Genomic DNA, 22,853 nt, shown 5'->3' with positions numbered 1-22,853 from the left:
TGATGGAAATCTTATATATAAAACGAGCCTGAATGACACTCTATATACGGTGAGAATAATAGAATGATTATTGTATTGATGATAAACTGTACGGGTAAATTCATTTTTATTTGATGTGTATCATCTTAGATCGTAGATGGTAAATCAGGGCGAGGTGTAAAAGATTTATAATTTTTGAATAGTTATAAGTTATAATATAGACTGCTGGAAGGCCTTTGATTTGGTGGAGTTTTGGACGGGTGTGCGGTACAACATTTTATAAAATTCGTCACAGAATAAGTGAACACACAGATCCAATAGACTCTCTCAAGGGCTCTTTGAATGGACTCTTGATGACTTGATATTGTTGTCAGATTCAACAAAGCAACAGGGCTTTGATGACAAAATCATCCTAGCTTTTTCTTTATGTTATATAATAACAATAATAAAAATAATAATGTATAAGCTAGTTGATATTTTAGAATCCAATTTATTATTTATTAACGCACCGTTATTATTTTTTTTTACAACACTATATAAATTAATGTGTTTTAATATCCAATGAATATATATATATATATATATATATATCGATATGTTTGATTAAATAATTATTTGGTTACAACATACAACGAAATACGAAATACAAAATTTGACAATTCGCAAAACTTAGGTATAATATATTCTATACATATATATTAATATAATGGGTGTCAAAAAAAGGAGGGGTAGAATTTTGGCACATTAATAAATATAAAAAATGAAAAGTCGATGTATGTAGATAAAAATATGAGAGTGTGTGTGAATAAAAAGTGATTCGTGTGTGGTCTTTAAGATGGTGGGTTCTTCACCTTGCGAACAAGCAGTCGGTTCCTTTGATGTTCTACCTAGAGGCATTGGTGGGAGTAACTTATTCCTTTCTTTATCGGTTTATCCTCCTCAGACTCACCTCGATCCATATATACTCATTCTACTTTGATTATTTTCTAATAAAAATTTTTTCATTCTTTTCTTCCATTATTTCTATATACATTCGTATATATAAATACACCTGCTAATTTATGTTTTTTTTTTTTTTTTTTTTTTTTTTTTCCTCAACTCCGTGACAAGTATATGTATACAACAACAACAACAACAACAACAATAACAAATAATTATAAATAAACTGACAGACTGTCTTAATCCATTAATAAACGAATAATCACTAATAAATGATATATAGATGTTGTATGTAATTATATTATATATGTTTTTGGTTTAAGTTTAGGTTTAGATACCAAGAGGAGATATGTCTATCGATTGTATATAGTATGTAGCTCAACCAAACAAAGTCGTCGTCGGCAAAGCGAGCGGATAATTGGAAGATGATACACCACGTGGCGTGAGGCAGACGCGCCACGCGGTAATTGCTTGTGTAATTCTTAATTTCACGTCACACCAGGGATTCCCTCAGGCAGATTTGCTTGTTTCGAAATATACCGAGTATCTGCTTAACTGATATCCTCAATCACGTCCTATACATGATACTTAAATATCGACGCCTTAAATATCGATACATTACTTATAATCGATAAAAAAAAATAAAATATACCGAGCTTCTCTTGATTGCAATTTTATTAAATTTTTCGAGAGTATTAATAATTTTAAAAAATTAAATTATCTTTTAAATTTCAAACTTATAAAAATAATTTGTCCTGCTCTTACGTATTAAATTTAGTAGAATATGCGGTTGATGAGACTTTAACGGTATAATAAAAAACAGTTGACTATGATGGTGCTGGTGATAATGCCGCCGATGCGAATATAAGTTTTGCCGGCAGTAGCCGCTCACTCTTTAATGACATTTTCTAATCTCGCGACACGTTCTTGGATTATTTTTCTTTTATTACCATTAGTTTGTCATGGTGTATATAGATAGAGTAGCAGACAAATACAATAATAGCTAAAACTGTAGCTATTGTTGTTGAAGTTAGAGTAAGAGTCTAAGAGTCGTTACAGAGCCAGAGTGAAAGATTGCGGTGAGAAAATTTGCATGTAATAGTAGACGAGATACTGAGCCTTAATTTTTTCGAGGGATTAATTGCCGAGTGCCGAGTGCCGAGTGCTGTTAAAATGCCGCGGAATCAGCATCAACATAATAAACAGAAACACGGACGCGGACGAACTTTTTCATCATTATAGAACGATATTATGCGCCATCAGGTTTGATGTTGATGCTTTTGCTGTTGGACTTGGTACTCGCGGAAATCTCCGACAATTTACGTGCTGTGATGGTGAATAAAGTTCAGAAGGGGTAAGGGAGATATAATAGAGGGTATACTGAGTTAAAGCAGGTCGTCAAATAAGAGAATAAACTCTTAATAAGTCTCTCTGAATTACGGGATTTCGTTGATTGCTTACTTGGTTGCTTGCTCGAATAATCTCCATTGCTCCTTCATCCTGCTTCCATCTCTAAATAACTATACATGTACATTTATTATTATAAATGATAATATCATAATCGCCGTATCATCATCACATGATGATTGTCCTCGTGTCTTTCATGGCCGTGTCTTGCTTTGATCTCTTAGCTAACTTACATAAAAAAATAATAAACCATTATTTTCTGTCCTAGTATATGAAAATAGATTCAGGAACGATATTAAGAATAATACAATATTTAGTATTTAATTTATATTCTTGGTTATTTATATTTTTAAATAATCTTTCTCTTCAATCATTTTAATTATATTTCATATTCAAAATGTCTTCCTTAAACTTTCTTATTTATTATATAATATACGAAGTAGATTGTTTTGTAATTTCTGGTTGAGATATTTTCAAATAAATATAATTATTTATCGTTGTTATTGTTATAAAATAAAAATAATTTTAAATGTTAAATGTTAAATGATTTCATGTCAATGAACCATTATCAAAATTTTAAAATTCATCATGATTGTCGGTAATAATCGTAAATATATTTATATCACACATCGCGGATACGAACGCAGTTAAAGTATACACTAAAACCACCAATTTGCCACGAGAATCACACCATTTTAGAATTCTATTTGCACTTAAAATTTTACTGTTTTACATCACGATATTCCAGAACAGACAAAAGACAAAAATATTATTATTCAACATCAAAATTAAACTACCAGCACGAACCAACTTTAAACTTGTAAATATATATAAAAGAAACCTTATTTTATATTTTCATGTCAATAACATATATATTATATCAAATATTAAACATTAAATCAGAATTTAAATCCATTTTATTGTTGTTAAATTAATTTCAACGGTCGAATATTTATAAGAATAATTTTTAATCAAGTAGAAAAAAAATTAATGGTCAAACGTCAGGTGGAATCTCTGTGCTCCAATCTCAAATATATAATATATAATTATATTTCTATTAGATCATTAAATTTTCTATTGATTCTGTAAAATTGTCAAATATATTTATAAATTTTCACTGATAATTTGTAATAATTTAAAAAGAGTTTTACATTAAAATGTCTAATCTACTATTTATCGATCGAACTCAAAGATATCTATAGCATAAAAAAGATATAAATGAAGAAGGGGATGGTGGATGATGATCTCTGGCTGTGGTTGGTATTGGGTCCGGATGAGACACAAGAGATATCGTCTCCGGAGATCTCGCGCGAAGTCAGGAGTGTATGTGTTAGAAGATAATGATGGGCGCGCGAGTGGTCCGCGTATACCGTATACATCATACACAGACATATATGTTATATTATACAGCATGCATACTTTCGCGCGAGGTGCTCTCAGTTCTTGTCTCGCGTTTCGCGTTTCGCGTTTCGCGTCTCGCGTCTCGCGTCTCGCGTCTCGCGTCTCGCGTCTCGCGTCTCGAGTAGTAAACTCGATGTCGGATCTCTCTTTCTTACCAAGGGGTATTCAGGGACCGCGGCTCTCTTTGATCTCATCACCACGCCCCCTTTTTTCATTTTTTTCACTCCTTAAAAGGCAGATGGACAAAGTGTATTGTAAAGTGGGCAGCGAGACTACGCTGTAGGTGAAGCTGCCGAGCCGTGTCCAATTACAATTATTAAGGACTCCACGGGAAGGAAGAAAGCTTGAAGAAAGGAAGGAACAAGGAAGGAAGAAAGGAAGAAAGGAAGATCTACACACTGATCATCATCATCATCATCATCATCATCATCATCATCATCATCATCTTAAAGAAGAAAGGAGAAAGGCTCTTTGATATATATTCCAGATTATCTAATAATATATCTAATCAAAGTCATCGACTTATTAGATATTTCTAATTAGGAATAAAGTTTAAGAAGAAATTTTATCGAGTGGTCTTATCGGTAATTATCCAATCGGTCGTTATCTTTATTCATTCTCGGAGGTTATTACTAATTGAGAAGTGGAATAACTCCCACCATTATTTGTCATGCACGACTCTGCCAGATTTAAACACTTTATTACCGCACGTCATCTTATATACATGTATATATATATATATATATATATATATATATATGTATATATATATATATATATATATATATATATATATATATATATATGTTTTTGTAATTTTTTCTCAAGCCCTGACATCACTCTGATGACCTGTCTTGGTGGTTAAAACGTTTTTTTTTTTTTTTTTCCCAACTATATACAGTTGGGGATATATTATATATAAATATCAGGCTGCTTTGTGTGACAAATTTTAAATTAATTAAATAATGATAAAGTAATGAGACTGGTGAGTGACGGATTTTAAAATCAGATAAACGCCGTGTCTGTGTCTGTATTTCCATAAACTATCAACTCATTATTTTAATTTGTCTCGATACGCCTCTTTTATTTCTATTTAATATTAACTACGCACATTTTAACATTTAAATATAAATAGTATATTTTTAAATCCCAATGACAATTATTCTCACATTTATTTTCATTGTTTCAACTCACCTATATTATATAGTAATAATAATAATAATAATAATAATAATAATAATAATAATAATAATAATGTCTAAAGGTGATGCGTAAAGAGAGGTGGAGATGAGAAATATAAATAAATAAATAAAAAATGAGTACAAAATGCTGATGGAAAGGATGATGATTCGATTTTGAGATTGCAAAAGCCTATAACTGGTGATGCTGGCGGTGATGCATCTTGGGCTGTTGCATTCATGGTGGACTCATCTCTTGTAGTTTAAAGTTTGCAGTTTGCAGACTTTATAACGAATAGCAGTACAGCCATTGTGTGTAAGACTATCGTTTACGCTCGAAACTGTCTCCAACCTGTATTCGACTTTTATGACATATTGTGATTTACGATTTGTTTATGCCATCGACAATTCCCTTTGTCAAAAAATAACAACAATGGTATTATTACACAGTAATAATACTGAGAAAACAATAACAAAAACTTGTGAATATAAATAAGGGTGCAAAACTTAATGCTTTATTCCTGTATTACTTTTTTCAACATTCAACATTCAACATACATGGATGTATTATTACTCTCTATACACAAATGTTTTATCTTCTTTACTTTTATTACTTTATGTTAGCTCATGTACAATTCCCCTATAAACTTTTACCAATTTAATATTCAGTAGTGAATATGTGTATAAATATTTACTGTAATATGTAGTTTTTATAACCGAACAAAGTCTATCCATGCAACTCATAACTAATATGCTGGTACTAATAAAAAAAAAGTATTAAAGATATTATAACAATATTTAAAAGTAGAGACAAAGTATTTATACTTATATATACACAATATAGATAAAAATGTATGTATTTATATGTATATCTATATATGGTTCAGTTAAAAAGCTGAGAACGATAAAATGAGCTACCTTTTTTACGATTATTACGTTGGCGAGCTGTCACTACCGTTTTAAGCTTCCCACAATATAATATGTTGTGGCCATCTTTCTACTAAATTCATAATATATATACATACATATATCGTCTATATTTTATTTTACACACCGTAATATTTTGTGGTAGTATACACCGCGATATTCATTATTTTAATTATCCTTTTAAAAATTATTTATTTATTATTATTATTGATATTAACATTTAAAGTTAGAGCTAAATAATATTATAGTAGATACTAAATTAATTAGAATATGTTTAAAAAAAAAAAGAAAAAAAAATTAACACAAGACATAGTGTATATAAAAATGTCATGATTTATACGGCATAAAGTGATGCATATCATTTATAATATCCAATCGGTCAAGCTCTGTGATTGCTAAGTAAAAAATTAAATGTTTGACAATAATACACAAGGAATATAAGTAGTATAAATATATAATATATCTATATAAGAAAGTTACATTGTTGTAGAAAATTAGTGGAGTGAACCATTGCCATTTAACGGACTGTCTAGTTTCATATTTATATGTTACATATATGTCGCCTAGTATTAAGTATAAACATTATAAATTATGACTTTGTGTCGTCATCGTCGTCGTCGTCGTCGTCGTCGTCGTCGTCGTCGTCGACATTGTCGTGCTCGTCAAAAAGCCGAATAAGATTTTACATTGCATTTATACGAATAAGGAGCTACGCTCGGCTGCCCCAACTAAGCGGTTGCTAAGTACCTACTTGCAGACGCTCATTTTTCCCTTTATAATCCTGATACGCGATATACGACAACCTTCCCCCTTTTACCGTAATACCTCTATGTACATACATACATATCACCACCATTTTTACAATTAAATCTCTAAAATACTCTATACCTCTATACATTACTTATAGCTTCGAGTAAATTTATATAAATATACATATTTATACAAATTTATATAAATATATATATATTTTAAACAATAAATTATTTTTAGCTCAACAACGACAAGTACAAAGTGTCAAAAGACAACTTTAATGTATAAGTAGACATATATAAAAATGGGGAATTTGAGTGTGTAGATGTATATCAAAGACGACGATGATATGTGAATTAAAAAAAAAAAAAAAAAAAAAAAAAAAAATTCTAATAATCGCAAAAGAGAGGCACCTGTCGACTCTAAATCTGACTACTTAAGCCCGCACACACGTTCTGCTTTTGGTTAGGATATAAATGTGTGTTATGTGTAATATGTCTCCACGTATATATCCCATTTAATTGGCTAGCGTGCTACTGCTAAACTGCATACGTTATTTACTGTCTATTTATAGTTTTAAAATCATTAGTTCATTACTTTCCACTGGGTATTAATATTATTAATCACCCAAACTAATTTTATTCAATAATAAAATAAATATGACTAATGATTGGTTTTTTTTTTTATTTTTTAAATACAATGTCGAACAACTGCGGTGTAATACTTTGACAGCCCGTGTAATATTGCTCAATAATTATTTGAAAAATAAACAAAATTGCAAAATGAAAAATACTAATAATAATAATAATAATAATAATAATAATAATAATAAATAATTGGATAGATTGAGAAATATTTAACGTGTGATAAATGATGAAAAATTTATAAATAAAATAATGAAAATTGTATGTAATATAATAACAAGAAGTAAAGTAAAGTAAAGTAAAATAATGAATAATTCGTGTATTTAATCTTTATCGCAAGCTTCCGTTTCTTGTTTCCACGAGTAGACCACACTGGCTAATGTTGTTTTAATTAAGTAGGCGGTTAAAGGAAAGAGTAACAGTGTCTCTGTCTTTATCTCGATGTTTGAGTATCTCTTTTCTCTATTTGGAGTTTGAAAGAGAGAGAGAGAGAGAGAGAGAGAGAGAGAGAGAGACTGGTACATATGACGACATGTGTCTCTCGTATGTTCAGACGTGATGGACGATTTCGCGTGACTAATCGCTGTCCTCTCGGAGAATCTATTGAGATGATGAGAATATGTTATTCCTGTTGTATCAGCACTTGTAACTACTTCTTATCCTCTCCTTTCTTCTCTCTTCTCTTTCTTCTTCTTTCTTATTTTTATTCATCTGCTTGACGGCGCTAACTGCCGAGCTTTTCAGAATTAGATATACTTGTATACGTCTATACTTACTCCTTTTATACTTTTATACTTTTATTCTCTTTTTACTTTGTTTGGCTTTCTTTGAATCGTGAATTGCTTAAAATCACTACTAATTATACTCGAACATTTTTTTATTCTCATTAAATGCTTTGAAATAAATAAAACAACAAATCTGAAACTAATTATCCAATTATTATTTAATTTTTTAAATCCTCATTGAGAAATAATTAGCATTTTTACTTAAAACTCACCTTTAAAAATCGAAAAAAAATCAAATTTATCTTATAGTAAACGACTATAATGATAATGAATTTATTTAAATATATATATATACTTTTGAAATATTTTTAATTTTCTTACCGTAGCTCGATAAAATCAATTTGTCTCTAAAAGATTCTAGAAAACGTTTATATCCAATAAATTGTCTTAATACGTAGATGGCACCATTTATTGAATTAATTATGAGAAAGCTTTTTTAGCTTTCAGATATATATACTTAGAGAAAAAAAAAATCCTCCGATTAAGAAAAAAAAAAAAAAAAATGATTTGTTAATTCTTATTAAAAAGGATTACTTTGTGGAAAAGTTGTTTTACAACTACGTCAATAGAGTTATTAATTATTATATATAAAAGAAATTCCTCAGGCTCAGAAATTCCTCAGATTAAAAAAAAAAAAAAAAAAAAAAAAAAATAACTGCAACGAACAAGTAGAAAAATAAATCATCGAGTTATTATTTTTATTTATTAATTAGGGAATAACGTCATTAATATTGTGATAAATCGTGGTAAAATGCCATTGGTTTAGATACTTATTATAAAAATAATGACCCTCAGTCTGTTATCATTAGGCACTGTACGACTGACTTATTAATTTATCACATTTAATATACGCTTGATTGAAATTTGGTTCTATTCAGTATAAATTTTATAAGTGGTAAAATTCAGTAAAAAATGTTTAAGTTAAAAATTTTACTTGTTTCTGCTGTGTTAGCAGTTGCGATTGCATCAAACGACAATCAATGTGTATCAAATATTTATTTCAATGGCAGAGCTTATAATTACGACGTAGTAAAAAATATCGATGGCCACAAAAGATTCAACGAGTTATCTTTTGTAGGAACTCACCATTCTGCTTCCTACGTAATCGATGATCCACTTCAGAAAACTCAAGATTGGACGATCCCGGAGCAATTGGAAGCTGGTGTTCGTGTTTTCCACTTTAAAGTTCAATCAGATTCTGACGACTTATCAATTTATTTACAAAATAGAAAACTATCGTTGAAATTCAACAGTGATATTCTACCGATGGTCAACGAATTTTTGGACGCACATCCCGAGGAATTTGTTATTATTTATTTGAATGAAGAGGGTGGTAACAATGCCGTCAATGGTTATTACTGCGATGCTATGGATAAAATAATAAATTCAATGTCTGGTCACCGTGTAAGTACTAAATGGACTCTTGACGACTTAATTAGAGATTTTCGAGGTAAAATTTTGATTGCGGGCGACAAATCATTCAAGAATTGCTCTAATATGCTGGAAAATCAATGTATGAAAGATGGATACACTCCAGCTGACAATGTTGATGATGTTATTCACAAATGGGAAGCTATAATGAATCTTCAAGAGTCAATGTATGTGAGAAGACATGATTGTTACATCCAAGAACTTTATCTGCCTAATGACCTTAAATCTGACTTGAGATTAATCTCAGCAAACGGAGGATACAAAACTTCTGATGGCGAATGCGCCGAGCCACTTAATACGTTAATGATTAAAGGTTTCCAAGATTCATCATCCGGTCTGATCATTGTCATGGCTGATTTTGTAAAACAAAAATTAATTAACGTGGTCCAAAATGATAATTAATTATATTAATCATTTAGAGCAGGAGGCCCGCTTCTAGATTCAACCAAACAGCTACAGCGGTCACTTTAATTTTCAATTTATCTTTTACAAATTACTAAGTCATGCTTCTCAATAAAAATTAAATAAAAACACATTTTAAATCTTAAAATTATTATTTTTTTTTTTTTTTCTTTTTTTTTTTTTGTCAATTCAACTTATTTTTAATTACCAATAATAGTCCATTAAAGCAATGTGCATCATACTGATAACAACATTTATAAAATGCGTCAATTAATCATCATTATAATGTTAAAAGGTTATTAGATTTTTAATTACTATTATAAGTTTATTATCGATGATCGATTCATATATACTCTTAATAAATGATGATTTTAGTATTTTTTATTTATTAATTCGGTATTCGGTATCGGTATCGGTAAAGAAATATGGTTTTATTATTATGTGACCGTTTTATTAAGCCCTCAGTATAATATACTAAGCAAACTTAAAATTTACCATTAAAAATTTAATAAAATTCAGATTAATCTAATCTATAATTAATTTATTTTATATACATTAGATATATATAGATTAAAATTTTTTAGATTTTCTTACCGTGGATCGATAAGATTGATTTTCTTGAATTTTACTTAAAATTTTACTCTCAAGAGGGCGGTCAAGCTTTCACCGGCGTCCAAATAAACAGTTGGAGTTTTTAAATAAAATCAACGCGACTGTGTTATTATTTTTATTATAACATTAAGATAATTGATAACTCTTAAAATTAATTACTCTTTAAATATATTAAATAATTAATTAAATAAATTTAAAAAGTTGCGTGTAAATTCTAAATAATAAAGTGTAAAAGTTTATATAATAAATAAATACAATAATACTGTTAACCTTAAAATGGCAGAAAACAATCTTGAGAATGTTTTATGGAGTAAATTAAAAAGAATAAATAATTTAACAACAGCAACAAATTTTATTAAACGTAAGAATCATTAAATTTATTTTTTATAATTTTTTACTATTATATTTACAATGATTAAAAATGTTTTTAGATAAATCAGAACTGGATATCGTTCGGAGTGAACTAAAACCTACAGTGGACTCGATAAAAATTCAAATCAGCTGTTTAAAACAAAAGTTTGACTACATGAAGGAACAGAATCAAGGAATTGAGGTAATAATTCAGTTTTAATGACTACTTCTCTAATATTTTATTGTTTGATAGAAAAATTAATTATACATTTAATTTGGAGAATCTGATTCAACTTTTGAACACTTATGATGAAAAAGTGTCACACATGCTGGAAAATTTTCCCCCAAGCTTAAACATGACAACCAAAGTTTATGAAAAAATTGAACAAAATAAGAATGCAAACTCCGTTCTTGTGGAGCAAAAATTTACACCAGCTAAGCCTGACACTGTCATTGATCCTACAGAGTTTCTTCCGTTTCAAAAGGATTGTAAAAAAACGCTTTTTAAAGACAATGAAGATTCTTATCATATTGAGCTTCTTAATACGATAGAATTTTCAAAAATACCAAAGTACATGATTGGAAGGCACACTGTTACGCATATAAATAACTTTATTACGGTTATTAATCAAATTCTCAAGTCTAAATATTCATTATTGAGCTTGGGAAAAGTCGGAGCACGGAAAAAAGGCGAACTGGATTTATATTTGTATTTAAAAAAAAAAGAGACCGACGTGTATCCAAACAAAGGTACAAATATTGCTTTTTATTATGTTTAGAATATATAAAAATAATTTTATTTTAATTAATTATTTGTTTTTCAGAGCGAAAATATTTTTTTACAGGCGATGATTACTATCGAGAAACAAAAACTAAACTTGATAAAATGAAATTGAACAATCTGACTATACTGAGGCATTGTAAGCGAATCAAAGAAATTAGAATTGGAAAAGTTGTAATTTATGAAGTTATAACTAACTAATTAATAAAAAATTTTTTTTACTGTTTTTAAAAAATAAATTAAAACTATAAGAATAGGAATAAAATATATTTTATAAAATAAAATTTTTTACAAATTATAATAAATAATAACAAAATTATAAACTTTCCTTATTATTTTATTTATTTTTAATAATATTTTTTACCTCTCCGACGATAACTTTATCACTGATTTATTTATCCTATTAATTTTTACTGTATAAAACAGACATCTAATAATAAATAAATTAATTTTTTTAAATAAAATAAAAAAATTATTATGTCTCTTGATTTCAGTATTATGTAATTTTAATCAGGAAAAAAATTCAAATTCCGCGCTCTCTGCTATCGATACTCAAAGAAAACAATAATCGATAGTACACGTGACATATTAATTTTATTTTTACATAATTGTTCGTTTTAAATTTTTACAAATGACTCAGTACTTTAATTCAATTAATTTATTAATTATCACGAAACTGGTAATTTTGGAGTGACGTTTATTTTAACACGTGACAAAAAGTGACGGCTGCTGCGCAAGTTACCAGTCAGTCGCGTGAAATAGAAAGTAAAGCAAGCAAACAGTTAGTGTTATTAATTTGTGTAGGTATATATAGGTATGTAGATCTGGAGTAGACTAAAGTATATACCTCATCGCATATATCTGAAACTAGTAACGATGATGGCCGTAAAATAAGAACAGGTGATAACATGGACAGTGATTACTGGATGTGATATGTGATTCTTTTATATAAAATAGTATCTTGTAATTTGTCACACAGAACCACCTCTACTGCAACCATATTAGTGTATAGTATACGTATACATTTTAAAATACCTGGATTTATCTTATGTTAAATTATTACATTATTTATCAGCGAGTGTCGAAATAATTATCACAAATACTTGGTTCACAGTCACGATAATTTTATTTTATATAAATTTTTATCACGGTACAACAATTGTCTGCACACAGGCAGTTATAGTGATGATAATAATATGCCATCAGGTACGAGCAGATAAAAAAACAACTGGAGGTAATACAATTACCATCGACAACGAGACAACGAACAATACACCAAACTAAAAACAGGTTTGTTAATTATTTATCATAAATATCCCACAAGTAACTTTATTATTGTTTAAATAAATACTGATTTATCATTATAACCTATAGCTTGGTAAAATCAGGTGAAAAAAATTTTTATAATTATTAACAAAGAAAATTATAAAGGCAAATCAATGAATTTTATTTATTATTGATATAACCTTGGACATTATTAATTGAATTTCAATAAATAATCAATACGTGTTGATATTAATATATTAAATTATTTATTCAATTGCACAGAAATAAATTTAACATTGTAGAGAGTGATTGATTAATTTACTGAAAAAAAAATTAGTAAAATTAAAAAATTTGTCCTTGTGTGAATAGAAAATTACTCAATAAATCATTTTGTATTAATCCATAGTCTACAGATTACCAAATCATTTTAATTGTTAATTAATTTTCTTGATGGGTACTGTTGTTAGATTCTGAGGATGGCGTTTCCACCACTTGTCAGTTCGACGCCTCCACCTCTCGATAATTGTCGGGAAAGTGACGATGATGAGTTTGGTGATTACGCAGCTGGTGGAATTGATGGTAGGTATTTTAATTTTTTTTAATTTTAAATTAATAATCAATGTTATTATGATTAAAAAAAATTTTTCAGGATCATCAACGACCTCAGAGTCCCCACAAAAAATACTTACTCCGATTCAGACTCCAACTCTATCAGTTATAGCTTCTCCAATGGTTAACGGAACCAGTGACTATTCTCCAGCTATTGATGTGTCGACGCGTGGTGATGATAATGGTGATGATATTCTCAGGCTTTGTAACGATGAGGATATTTTAACAGTGGAAAAAATAGACGACACTGTGAGCATTATAAAGTTAGATATTAGGACGTGTAGTGGTAATTTAAAAAATAATACCAACAAAGTTAATGATGATAATAATTTGGATTTTATAAAGAATAGAGATTTAAATATAGATGAAATTTCACGAAATATTTCAAGTAATAAAAAGTCTGTTTATGAGAGCAATAGAAGTAGTACCAACGATATTTGTAATCAAGCTAATTTAGATAAAACTAATTTATCTATAAATGGTGATGTAGTAAGTAGTAACAATAGTAGTTTAGCTGAAAGTTTAAAGACTGTAAGTGATCGAGAGGATTCACATAATAATATCGAAATTAATGATGAGCATGAACCGTTGAGTTTAATACTTGATGATCCCACAGTTGTCAGTGAATCAAATCCCGATTTGGATAATGATTTTTATGATTATGATAATTACAATAATTCACTGGAGTGCGACAGTCCTGGTTCAAATGACAATCCTGACTCTGAATTGAATTCACCTAAGCATCAGATCTTTGAAACTTTTCAAGATAAAGGTATTGAGGTTGAGATGATAGCAGAGAAAAAAAATATAGAAACCTCTAATAATTTTGATGGAAATGAGTCAATTAGAATAGTTGATAATCAAGAAGATAAGGTTGATGAATTTTTTCAAGATATCTCATCAGACTTTTCGAGTTTTCTTATCGCTCACGGCAATAACAATGACTATGTCAATAATTTTACGATATCAGAAATCGATCATGATATTGAAGAATCTGAAAATAATGATTCTGAAAATAAAATAAAGAGTAGTGATGGTTTTGTTGATTTTAATTTTGATTTTGATAAAAATATTTTACCTACGCATAATAATTCCTGTGTTAATAAAGTACAAGATAATGGTATTGACGTTGACATTCCACCGTTGGAGGGTCTTGATAATAATATAAATAGTATTCAAGATAATTATAATGACCATGATAATGATTTTAGTGATTTTAGTAATTTTAGTAATTTTAGTGATTTTAATAATACAGTAGTCAATATTGAAAATAATCAAAATGATAATAAAAATTCGATAAAAAATGATTTAGAAAAATTAAAAATTAATGATAGTAGTGAAAATAATGACTGTGATTTTACAAATTTCATAGATTATCAGTGTACAGAAACAAAATCAACCAGTGAATTAAATGTATTAGAATCAACAGATATTTTCCCAGAGAAAATTGCTGAAACAAATTCACTGTCAGAAGAAATATCGTCGAGTGATGATCAAATAAATAATGATTACGATCATTTTTCAACTTATCAACCATTTAAAATTGCCACAACAGTAACAACAATCATTCCCAGTAGCAATAAATTATCAGAACCAACAATACAACAAACCTCAACAGTTACAGAATGGAAGGATCAAAATGATATTAATGATGACGATGATTTTGGAGACTTTGCTGATTTTTCCAGTGTACCAGCAGCTGCAAATCAAGAATGGACGCCAAATATCCAAGCGCCAGTCGCCTCAAGTCAAGATAACGATGATTTTGATGACTTTGATGATTTTTGCACTAGTTCTGCTGTTGTAGAAACACCCCAAATAAATATTAAAGAGTCAATTAGTCGAATAGATAACAAGAATGTAAGTCTAGAGATATTTTTTTAGTAATTAATTAATTTTAAAAAATTTTAAATAGAATTATTATATTAATTTTGAAAATTAATAAATGTATATTGTACTTTATAGGTCGCCAATAAAATAGAGGACATAATAAAATCAATGTTCCCCGAAACTCCAGAAATTTCAGAGATTGATGTAAAGCCATTAATTAATGAAGCCGATGACTTGTGGGAGTCACTAAAACGCATTGAAGAGACAAATGCCTTGTCTTATCAGTGGACTAATAGTGTTAGTAACAATGTCCTCCTCGGAGCCCTCGGTATTGATTCTCGAAATATTGTAAGTTTATTTATTGAATTATTTATTAACTCAACGATTCACCCTACAGAATCTAATAAATATTTTTACAGCTATTTGGACCTCGATGGAATCCAAACATTCCAAGATTTGCGGCTAATTTGGGATTTGCGCCCTTGGAACCCACCAAAGCTTCTTCCGAAACTCAACAGCCATCAACATCAAATTCTACTAAGCAACACACTTTAACCAATAGCGAGGTAAATATTTTTTATTAAATAAAACATCCATTCTACAGTAAATATAATAAATGTTATTAAAAAAAAAAAAAAAAAAAAATATATATATATATATATATATATATATATATATATATATATATTTATTTATAGGAAGTACCGGCAGCTCAATTCGATTGGAATAGTTCCGGTCTAGTAAATCCCCTCGATGCAAGTGAGTATAAATTCATAAATGAACTTAAAGTTAAAATAATATCTAATGATTATATATTCTGTTATTGATTTATTACCCATTGTCCTACCACTGACTTATTTACTCGCTTATCCTTTGCTTTGTTTTTATTTATTCTCACTTGTGTGATTGGGCACAAAAACACAAATAATTATCATGATTAAATGGAACTACCAGGTGGTGGTCTTTCGTCTCTCCTAACTCTGGACTTGTTATATCCTTTTGATCCTCTGTTAACTCCACATTACTCCGCACATTCCGAATCCTATCACCATCACGCTGCTTGTAACAGGAGCTCCATATACTTCAGTAAGTGTTTAAGCTAATAATCCTTGCACCGATAAATTATTTCAAATATTTTTTTCTCATTATCATATCATTAAATTAAACTCTATTATTTTTTTTATTAGCTATTTAATTTTATTTTATTTTATGTATCAATTTAGGTAATACTCAAAATTCACATGAGCAAGAGCAAAATCATTCAAAGACAAGCTCATTAGAATTAATGGAAAGTGAATTAATGAACCCAGCAAGAGCATCATCACAATTACCCAAAATAATAGAACCATTGTCGGGACCCAATACAGTTGATTGGAAGAAAAAATCTGAAACTGGTGAGGCTACAACCAAGAAAAGTGTCAATCAAAAATTACGAACAGATAAAATTAATCAACAAGTACCAACGAGCAGTGGTGGTACTGGTAAATCATATTCAACGACCGCCGGTACCATCAGTAAAATTGACACTAGAGCTGAGTCAATTAAAGTTGACCCTGCGAAAGAGTACAGTCGTAAAATAGCGACTGTTAAACGTGAGAATTTGCCAGAGCAGCACACAGTTATGGATCGTTATGGAAGACCAATGGTAGTTCAAGCTGAAACCGTACGAGTGCTCAAACAATTGCCTGATTTATCATTTCTCAGTGCAAGAACGCTGCTATTTAATCCTGAACAAAAACAAATTGTTCAGGATCTAGGTGCTATGATAAATCGTAAAATGCCTGGTTGAGTTACGTCGGTCTGAATACGAGTTTTTATTTAATATCTTGATTATATTAAAGGTTGTCTTGAGTATTTTAAAAAAATATTAATAACAGTAATAATTTTTTTTTTATTACTGCTATTATTATTATTTTATTATGATTATTATTATAACTATGAATTAAGGGATTTAAAAAAAAAAAAAAAAAAAAAAGAATAAATTACAACTTGTATTAAAAGCTTGTGTTCAGACCAATCAAAAAAAAAAAGTTTAATGTATTTACTTAGTATTTTTATTATTATTTTTTAAAGGCAGTTTAACAATTCATCACATAGATATTTTAATCATGTATTATTATTTTTTTTTAGAGACTCGGTATTAACATCACTGTAAATAAAGACTATCGTTGTTTTTTTTTTTTTTTCCGTTTTTAATTAAACAGCAGAGAAATTTTATTAGCTTATTGCCAAGGGATTTATTTAAAAAATAAAATTTATAATATTAACCGTCATCTAGTCGACGTTCTGTTCCATGTAAAAAAAAATATTTATAAAATATTCCATACTGATGTTGTGTTTATAATAATAATAATAATAATAATTAATAATTAGTAACATAAATATATATATATATATATATATATATATATATATATATATATATATATATATATATATATATTATAAAAGAATTTAGAATTTGTACCATATATAAAGTTAATTATTGCTATTGCTACTGAAAATTTTAATCAACTTACCTAAAAAATTTTCGATAACGATAATCATTAATTATACAATAATAACTCTTGAGTCAATGAATAATTAAGTTGGCTAAAATAAATAATAAAAATCCATTATGTATATTTGCAATAAATAACAATGCAGAATGTATCCGTTAATATGTTAATAATAATTATTAATTAATTAATATGAAAATGATAATATTTTTTATCATATAATTCATGTTCCTGACTCGTTCAAGAATTTAACTGTATGATGTACTTAATATTAAAACTCTCAAGTCGGGAATACCATGTATTCTAGATAATTAATAAATTTAGTTAGTGTTAAATTTATTTTTATTTAAAAGTTAATTAATAAATTATGAAAATTAAATTTTTTTGTTAAATAAAATTAAAAAATGATCAAGTTATAGATAAGTTTTAAATTAAATTAAATTTGCCGCGCTTTTATCTATACGGTATAGGTTACTTGGCAAAATTTATAAAATAAGCTGATGTAAATAAATTGTAGGTCAATCGGTCATTGCCACTCATCGAGAGGAATCGTGCTCTTGAACCTCGTGATTAAAGTTTTTTTATTAATTTATATAAAAATGTCCAACGAATTATCGAAAAATGATTTATTATCATTAATCATAAAATGTATAAACTTTGCTGCTAAAAAACATAAAAATCAGCGACGACATGATTATGAAGCAACACCGTATATTAATCATCCTATAGGTATGTCAATAATTAGATTTATCAAATTAAATAATTTAATAAAGGTTATACTTAAAATATTATTTTAAGTTTAATTTTATTTATTTAGGTGTTGCTAATATTTTAACTGAAGAAGGCAAGGTCTATGATCCAAATGTTATTGTCGCAGCACTGTTGCACGACACTGTTGAAGATACTGACACATCAATAGAAGAAATCGAGCGTGAGTTTGGTCCCAAAATAAAATCAATTGTCGCGGAAGTTACTGACGACAAGTCACTGCCGAGCCAAGAACGTAAACGTTTGCAGGTGGTACACACACCGCACATAAGTCACGAGGCTAAACTCGTTAAGCTAGCCGATAAAATTTACAACCTTAGAGATATTCAGAGATGTACACCAGTCGGCTGGACAAGTACTCGTGTCCAAAATTATTTCCAGGTACCTGTCTTATTTAATTTTTTTTTTTTTTATTAATTATTAATTAAACTACGTCAGCTTGGCTGTAATTATTGAGAATTATTTTAGTGGTCTAAAGACGTAATTCAAGGTTGCCGAGGTACCAATGAGAAATTGGAGAATATATTTGACGAAATATTATCTCAACAGCCAAAATCAAATGGTATTCAATGGGCAATAGAATATTTAAATTTTGTTTTTTTTAAATCATCTGCGAAGAGTTGATTATTTTTTTAACAATTTAAGGGTGATCCCGGTGATTTTCTCATTCTAATTACGATGATGAAAAATAAAGACTACTCCGAGATTATCTGATAATAGATAATTAAACACAAACAGCAATTTTCTCAAACAGGTATTTTTATAGTAAATTTTTTTATTTATTTAAACTCTATAAAAGTTGCCTGTATATAAAATAATATAATTGCTTATTTTTTATTAATAAAATTATAAAAAATACAAGGAATTGAGTTTTTATATTTAAAAAAAAAAAAAAAAAATTAATAATCCACTGCTATGGATGTAATTTTATAGGCCGTGAATTTTGTGAAATTCTTTCATGTAGTTGGCAAGTGCTGTGGCTTCTTCAAAAGTAACTGCATTGTATAAAGATGCTCTTATCCCTCCAACAGATCTAATATAATAATTTTTATTTAGTAACTAAATATTTATATTAATATAATATATATTTAATTTACCTGTGGCCCTTTAATTGAAGCATCCCAAGCTTGGAAGCACCTGCAAGGAATTCCTTCTCTAAATCTTCATTGTTGTTGCCGATTTTGAATGGTAAATTCATGCGACTTCTGGCATTTGGTTCAATAGGACAGGAATAAAAGCCATTAGAGCCTTTAATAACATCATAAATGAGGCTACTCTTTTTAATAGCAAGCTCTTCCATTCCCTTGACTCCTCCATTTCTCTTGATCCATTCAAACACGCGTTCAATAAAGTAAACTCTGGTAAAGAAATTAATTAAAAATATTATCTTGTTTTGTTGGTAAAAAATTATTGTGGTGAAATAAGGACAGAATAAAAATGTAATCAATGAGCGTCATATTTATCATTCGATAAAAGTCCATTGGTGGTCGTATGACACTCATTACGTAACTAATATAATCTTAAAAGCTATTGACACGAATATTTAATTGAAGCTGACTTACTGGAAGGTCGGTGGTGTATTGTAGATTGAATTATTTTGAGCGACCACTGTAAAATCAAGGACAGACGGACACACTGTCATTGAATTGCCTAAAAGATCTTCACGTACAATCACAACAGTCACTCCAGATGGCCCGAAATTTTTTTGGGCTCCCGCATAAATTACTCCAAACTAAAAAGTATATTATTCAAATTTTATAGTTAATATATTTAAATAAAAAAATTTATTTATTTAAATTACCTTAGAGACATCGAATTTCCGAGTAAGAATATTTGAAGACATGTCTGCTACAATAGGAACTCCATTTGTTTCAGGTACAAAGTCAAATTCAACACCTTAAAAAATATATTTAGTAATTAAATTGATAAGAAATAAAAACAAATTATATAATTGATATTAAAGGTTAATGCTAACCGTGAATTGTTTCGTTGGAACAGTAATACAAGTATGAAGCATTGGGATCAAGCTTCCACGTCGATACGTCTGGTATTCCAGTGTATTTACTCATCTTGGGATGAACAATATTTACTTTTCCATATTTTTCGGCCTCTTTAGCTGCTTTTGACGACCACGAGCCTGAAAAATAATTATTCAATATTAATCTATTTAAAGTTTTAAATTATATAAAATAAAATAAAATAATTACCAGTTACAACATAATCAGCCGTTCCGGTTTTACTCATGAGGTTGAGAGGCACTGCAGCAAAGAGACCAGTTCCTCCGCCTTGCATGAACAAAATTTTATAATTCCTCGGAATGTCTCTATAAATTTCAATTAATTAAATTAAAAGATTCATCAACTCAACCCGAACAATTTAAAATTACGTACAAGAGATCTCGCAGATGATACTGGGCATTTTGGTTTACTTTAGCATAATCTCCAGATCTGTGGCTCAATTCTAGAATACTTATTCCAGTATTACCAAAATCTATCAACTCATCCTGAACTTCTTTCAGAACCTACATTGATAAAATATTAAAAAAACTAATTTAATTATTTAAAAAAAAAAAAAAAAAAAAAAGCTGTGTCTTAAAGTTCGACGACCTTTTGTACTCGGAATAAAAATCCGAATAATTTATAACCACCCGTATGACGCGATATACTTTAAATATAAAAATAACCGATTATAAATATAATAATGTCCAAGTATACCACTCATATTATCTAAAAGTGTATTTATATATTTTAAATATTATAAAACATGATAAGGTTTAAATCATCTTGAACTATTTATATAATTTTAATTTAATCTAAGGATATTGAACCGGTTATAAATTTTTTTTCTTTCAGAACAAGTATTTATTCAATGATAATTGATAAAAAAAAAAAAAGTAAATTAATAAAATACCTCTGCAGGAAGCTTGCCAGGTCCAGCACCAAAATTCATGACAACTTTCTTCTGATTTTGTGTCATATTGAAATATATTTTAATTGCTATCCAGAAGATGAGATCGAAAGTAAGAGACTGAGACAGATCGAGAAGTGATTGGTAATAAATATAGCCAGAGCGTCGAGTACCCGGTTTCTGGATCTCCCACCTCCAAGTATGTTTAATCTTAAGCAATGATAATTATCATATTTTAAAATTGAAGTTGATAAAGCAGACAATTGAATAAAGTGAATGATCCATCGATCAGAAACAGCTGATTCTAGATCATTGCACACAGATTGCGTTGTCATGTCAAAAAGTGAGATGTTTGAAGTTCTCCCAGCAGCCGCGGGTTAAATCCACGAGCATGCGTGTTGATGATAGCATACATATGTAGTTCTCTAGTATAGTTTCTATGAATGCGATTAACCTTAAACGTGCAATTTCATGCTGACGCTCGACGCTGGTGACGCTGGCTTAGAGCGTCAAATGAGGTCACGTGGTATAATTTCGACTGGAACGCCATCTGAAATTAATGCAGCGTCAAGCTTCAAAACGCTGGAAAAAAAAAAAAAATATACCACCTGTCAATAGTCGTTAACCCCGTAAACATAAAGTGTGCGTTATAAATAATAAAAATCTACAAATTGTCAATTATTAAATATTAATGAGACGTTTTACCTTTCTAAGTTAAAAAATTAATATCCTAAAGTCAGTGCAAATAAGGAAATGACTGGAACTTATAAATATCAAATGTCGGTATATGAGTGTCAAAAAGTAATTCGACAAAATGAAATATATTAATACAATCACTCATATTTATTAAATATTTGTTTATTATATGTTAATTTCAAATAAATTACCTAAAAGAGGATAAAAATAATAATTGTCATCCACGTAAACTTTTTTGTAACCATTGAAACAAGAATGTCCTTGGACTATACGGACAAATGGTCTAACAGAGACCGCACGTATAAACAATTTGTATTTCCTAAAAATAAAAAATCAATCACGATAATTTCATTCAATAATTGCTTAATTAAGTTATTAATTTAAATGGGCGAATTATCCTTATCGATGCATATATTTTATATCGTTAAAGTTACTGATTAAATACTACTGAATATTTACCTCGTAGTCCATTGCACTATTCAAAACACTAGTAACAGCTGATAATGTCAATTAAAATTGTTTGCTACAATACCCGATTTAAATAGCTAAACAATGTTTAGCTTTGACGCTAGATTTAAATTTGACGCTACATTAATTTCAGATGGCGTTCCAGTCGAAATTATACCACGTGACCTCATTTGACGCTCTAATAAGCCAGCGTCGAGCTCGTCGAGCGCGTCAGCATGAAATTA

At 28.9% G+C, this 22,853-nt stretch overlaps 4 protein-coding genes across 6 annotated transcripts; 3 read left to right on the top strand and 1 right to left on the bottom strand.

Moving 5' to 3' along the window:
• Nucleotides 1-10,524: 10,524 nt before the first annotated feature.
• On the top strand, nucleotides 10,525-11,910 carry LOC141531052 (SKA complex subunit 1). Its single transcript, XM_074248543.1, has 4 exons — nucleotides 10,525-10,816; nucleotides 10,887-11,008; nucleotides 11,088-11,556; nucleotides 11,631-11,910. The coding sequence occupies exons 1-4, from the start codon at nucleotides 10,732-10,734 to the stop codon at nucleotides 11,786-11,788; spliced, it is 834 nt and encodes a 277-aa protein (XP_074104644.1). The 5' UTR covers nucleotides 10,525-10,731; the 3' UTR covers nucleotides 11,789-11,910.
• A 660-nt stretch (nucleotides 11,911-12,570) lies between these two features.
• Afti (aftiphilin) lies at nucleotides 12,571-17,563 on the top strand. Of its 2 annotated transcripts, XM_074248508.1 has the most exons (8): nucleotides 12,571-12,877; nucleotides 13,321-13,432; nucleotides 13,503-15,322; nucleotides 15,428-15,640; nucleotides 15,712-15,858; nucleotides 15,991-16,051; nucleotides 16,247-16,378; nucleotides 16,516-17,563. In XM_074248508.1, exons 2-8 carry the CDS (start codon nucleotides 13,330-13,332, stop codon nucleotides 17,079-17,081), a joined length of 3,042 nt encoding a protein of 1,013 aa, XP_074104609.1. In that variant the 5' UTR covers nucleotides 12,571-12,877; nucleotides 13,321-13,329; the 3' UTR covers nucleotides 17,082-17,563. The 2 variants fall into 2 exon arrangements, with proteins under 2 accessions (XP_074104609.1, XP_074104610.1); XM_074248509.1 differs by lacking the exon at nucleotides 16,247-16,378.
• Nucleotides 17,564-17,787: 224 nt separating this feature from the next.
• On the top strand, nucleotides 17,788-19,419 carry Mesh1 (Metazoan SpoT homolog-1). 2 transcript variants are annotated; one of them, XM_074248546.1, is made up of 4 exons: nucleotides 17,788-18,519; nucleotides 18,608-18,939; nucleotides 19,027-19,120; nucleotides 19,204-19,419. In XM_074248546.1, exons 1-4 carry the CDS (start codon nucleotides 18,390-18,392, stop codon nucleotides 19,206-19,208), a joined length of 561 nt encoding a protein of 186 aa, XP_074104647.1. In that variant the 5' UTR covers nucleotides 17,788-18,389; the 3' UTR covers nucleotides 19,209-19,419. The 2 variants fall into 2 exon arrangements, with proteins under 2 accessions (XP_074104647.1, XP_074104646.1); XM_074248545.1 differs by having other exon boundaries at nucleotides 17,790-18,519; nucleotides 19,027-19,419.
• LOC141531049 (phosphoserine aminotransferase) lies at nucleotides 19,374-22,756 on the bottom strand. The gene is made up of 10 exons (XM_074248540.1): nucleotides 22,621-22,756; nucleotides 22,353-22,480; nucleotides 21,469-22,047; nucleotides 20,949-21,079; nucleotides 20,766-20,881; nucleotides 20,534-20,695; nucleotides 20,360-20,454; nucleotides 20,121-20,290; nucleotides 19,656-19,916; nucleotides 19,374-19,591 (listed from the first exon to the last, which is right to left on the bottom strand). Exons 3-10 carry the CDS (start codon nucleotides 21,532-21,534, stop codon nucleotides 19,486-19,488), a joined length of 1,107 nt encoding a protein of 368 aa, XP_074104641.1. The 5' UTR covers nucleotides 21,535-22,047; nucleotides 22,353-22,480; nucleotides 22,621-22,756; the 3' UTR covers nucleotides 19,374-19,485.
• Nucleotides 22,757-22,853: the final 97 nt, after the last annotated feature.

The sequence above is a fragment of the Cotesia typhae genome, unplaced genomic scaffold, assembly GCF_013202065.1.
Source record: "Cotesia typhae breed Kobodo isofemale line unplaced genomic scaffold, CoteBio_Ctyphae contig_5, whole genome shotgun sequence".
Lineage (NCBI taxonomy): Eukaryota > Metazoa > Arthropoda > Insecta > Hymenoptera > Braconidae > Cotesia > Cotesia typhae.
Note: the sequence above shows the minus strand (reverse complement) of the source record. Positions and strands in the feature narration are given on the sequence as shown.

Coding starts and splice junctions, on each gene's coding strand:
- LOC141531052 (XM_074248543.1), top strand. CDS start 10,732: ATGGCAGAAAACAATCTTGAGAATGTTTTATGGAGTAAATTAAAAAGA. Junction 11,009..11,087: donor AACAGAATCAAGGAATTGAG/GTAATAATTCAG, acceptor TTTAATTTGGAG/AATCTGATTCAACTTTTGAA. Junction 11,557..11,630: donor CGACGTGTATCCAAACAAAG/GTACAAATATTG, acceptor TTTGTTTTTCAG/AGCGAAAATATTTTTTTACA.
- Afti (XM_074248508.1), top strand. CDS start 13,330: ATGGCGTTTCCACCACTTGTCAGTTCGACGCCTCCACCTCTCGATAAT. Junction 15,641..15,711: donor GTATTGATTCTCGAAATATT/GTAAGTTTATTT, acceptor ATATTTTTACAG/CTATTTGGACCTCGATGGAA. Junction 16,052..16,246: donor AGTAAATCCCCTCGATGCAA/GTGAGTATAAAT, acceptor TGGAACTACCAG/GTGGTGGTCTTTCGTCTCTC.
- Mesh1 (XM_074248545.1), top strand. CDS start 18,390: ATGTCCAACGAATTATCGAAAAATGATTTATTATCATTAATCATAAAA. Junction 18,520..18,607: donor GTATATTAATCATCCTATAG/GTATGTCAATAA, acceptor TTATTTATTTAG/GTGTTGCTAATATTTTAACT. Junction 18,940..19,026: donor GTGTCCAAAATTATTTCCAG/GTACCTGTCTTA, acceptor GAATTATTTTAG/TGGTCTAAAGACGTAATTCA.
- LOC141531049 (XM_074248540.1), bottom strand. CDS start 21,534: ATGACACAAAATCAGAAGAAAGTTGTCATGAATTTTGGTGCTGGACCT. Junction 20,291..20,359: donor GGAAATTCGATGTCTCTAAG/GTAATTTAAATA, acceptor TATACTTTTTAG/TTTGGAGTAATTTATGCGGG. Junction 19,592..19,655: donor CTTCAATTAAAGGGCCACAG/GTAAATTAAATA, acceptor TTATTATATTAG/ATCTGTTGGAGGGATAAGAG.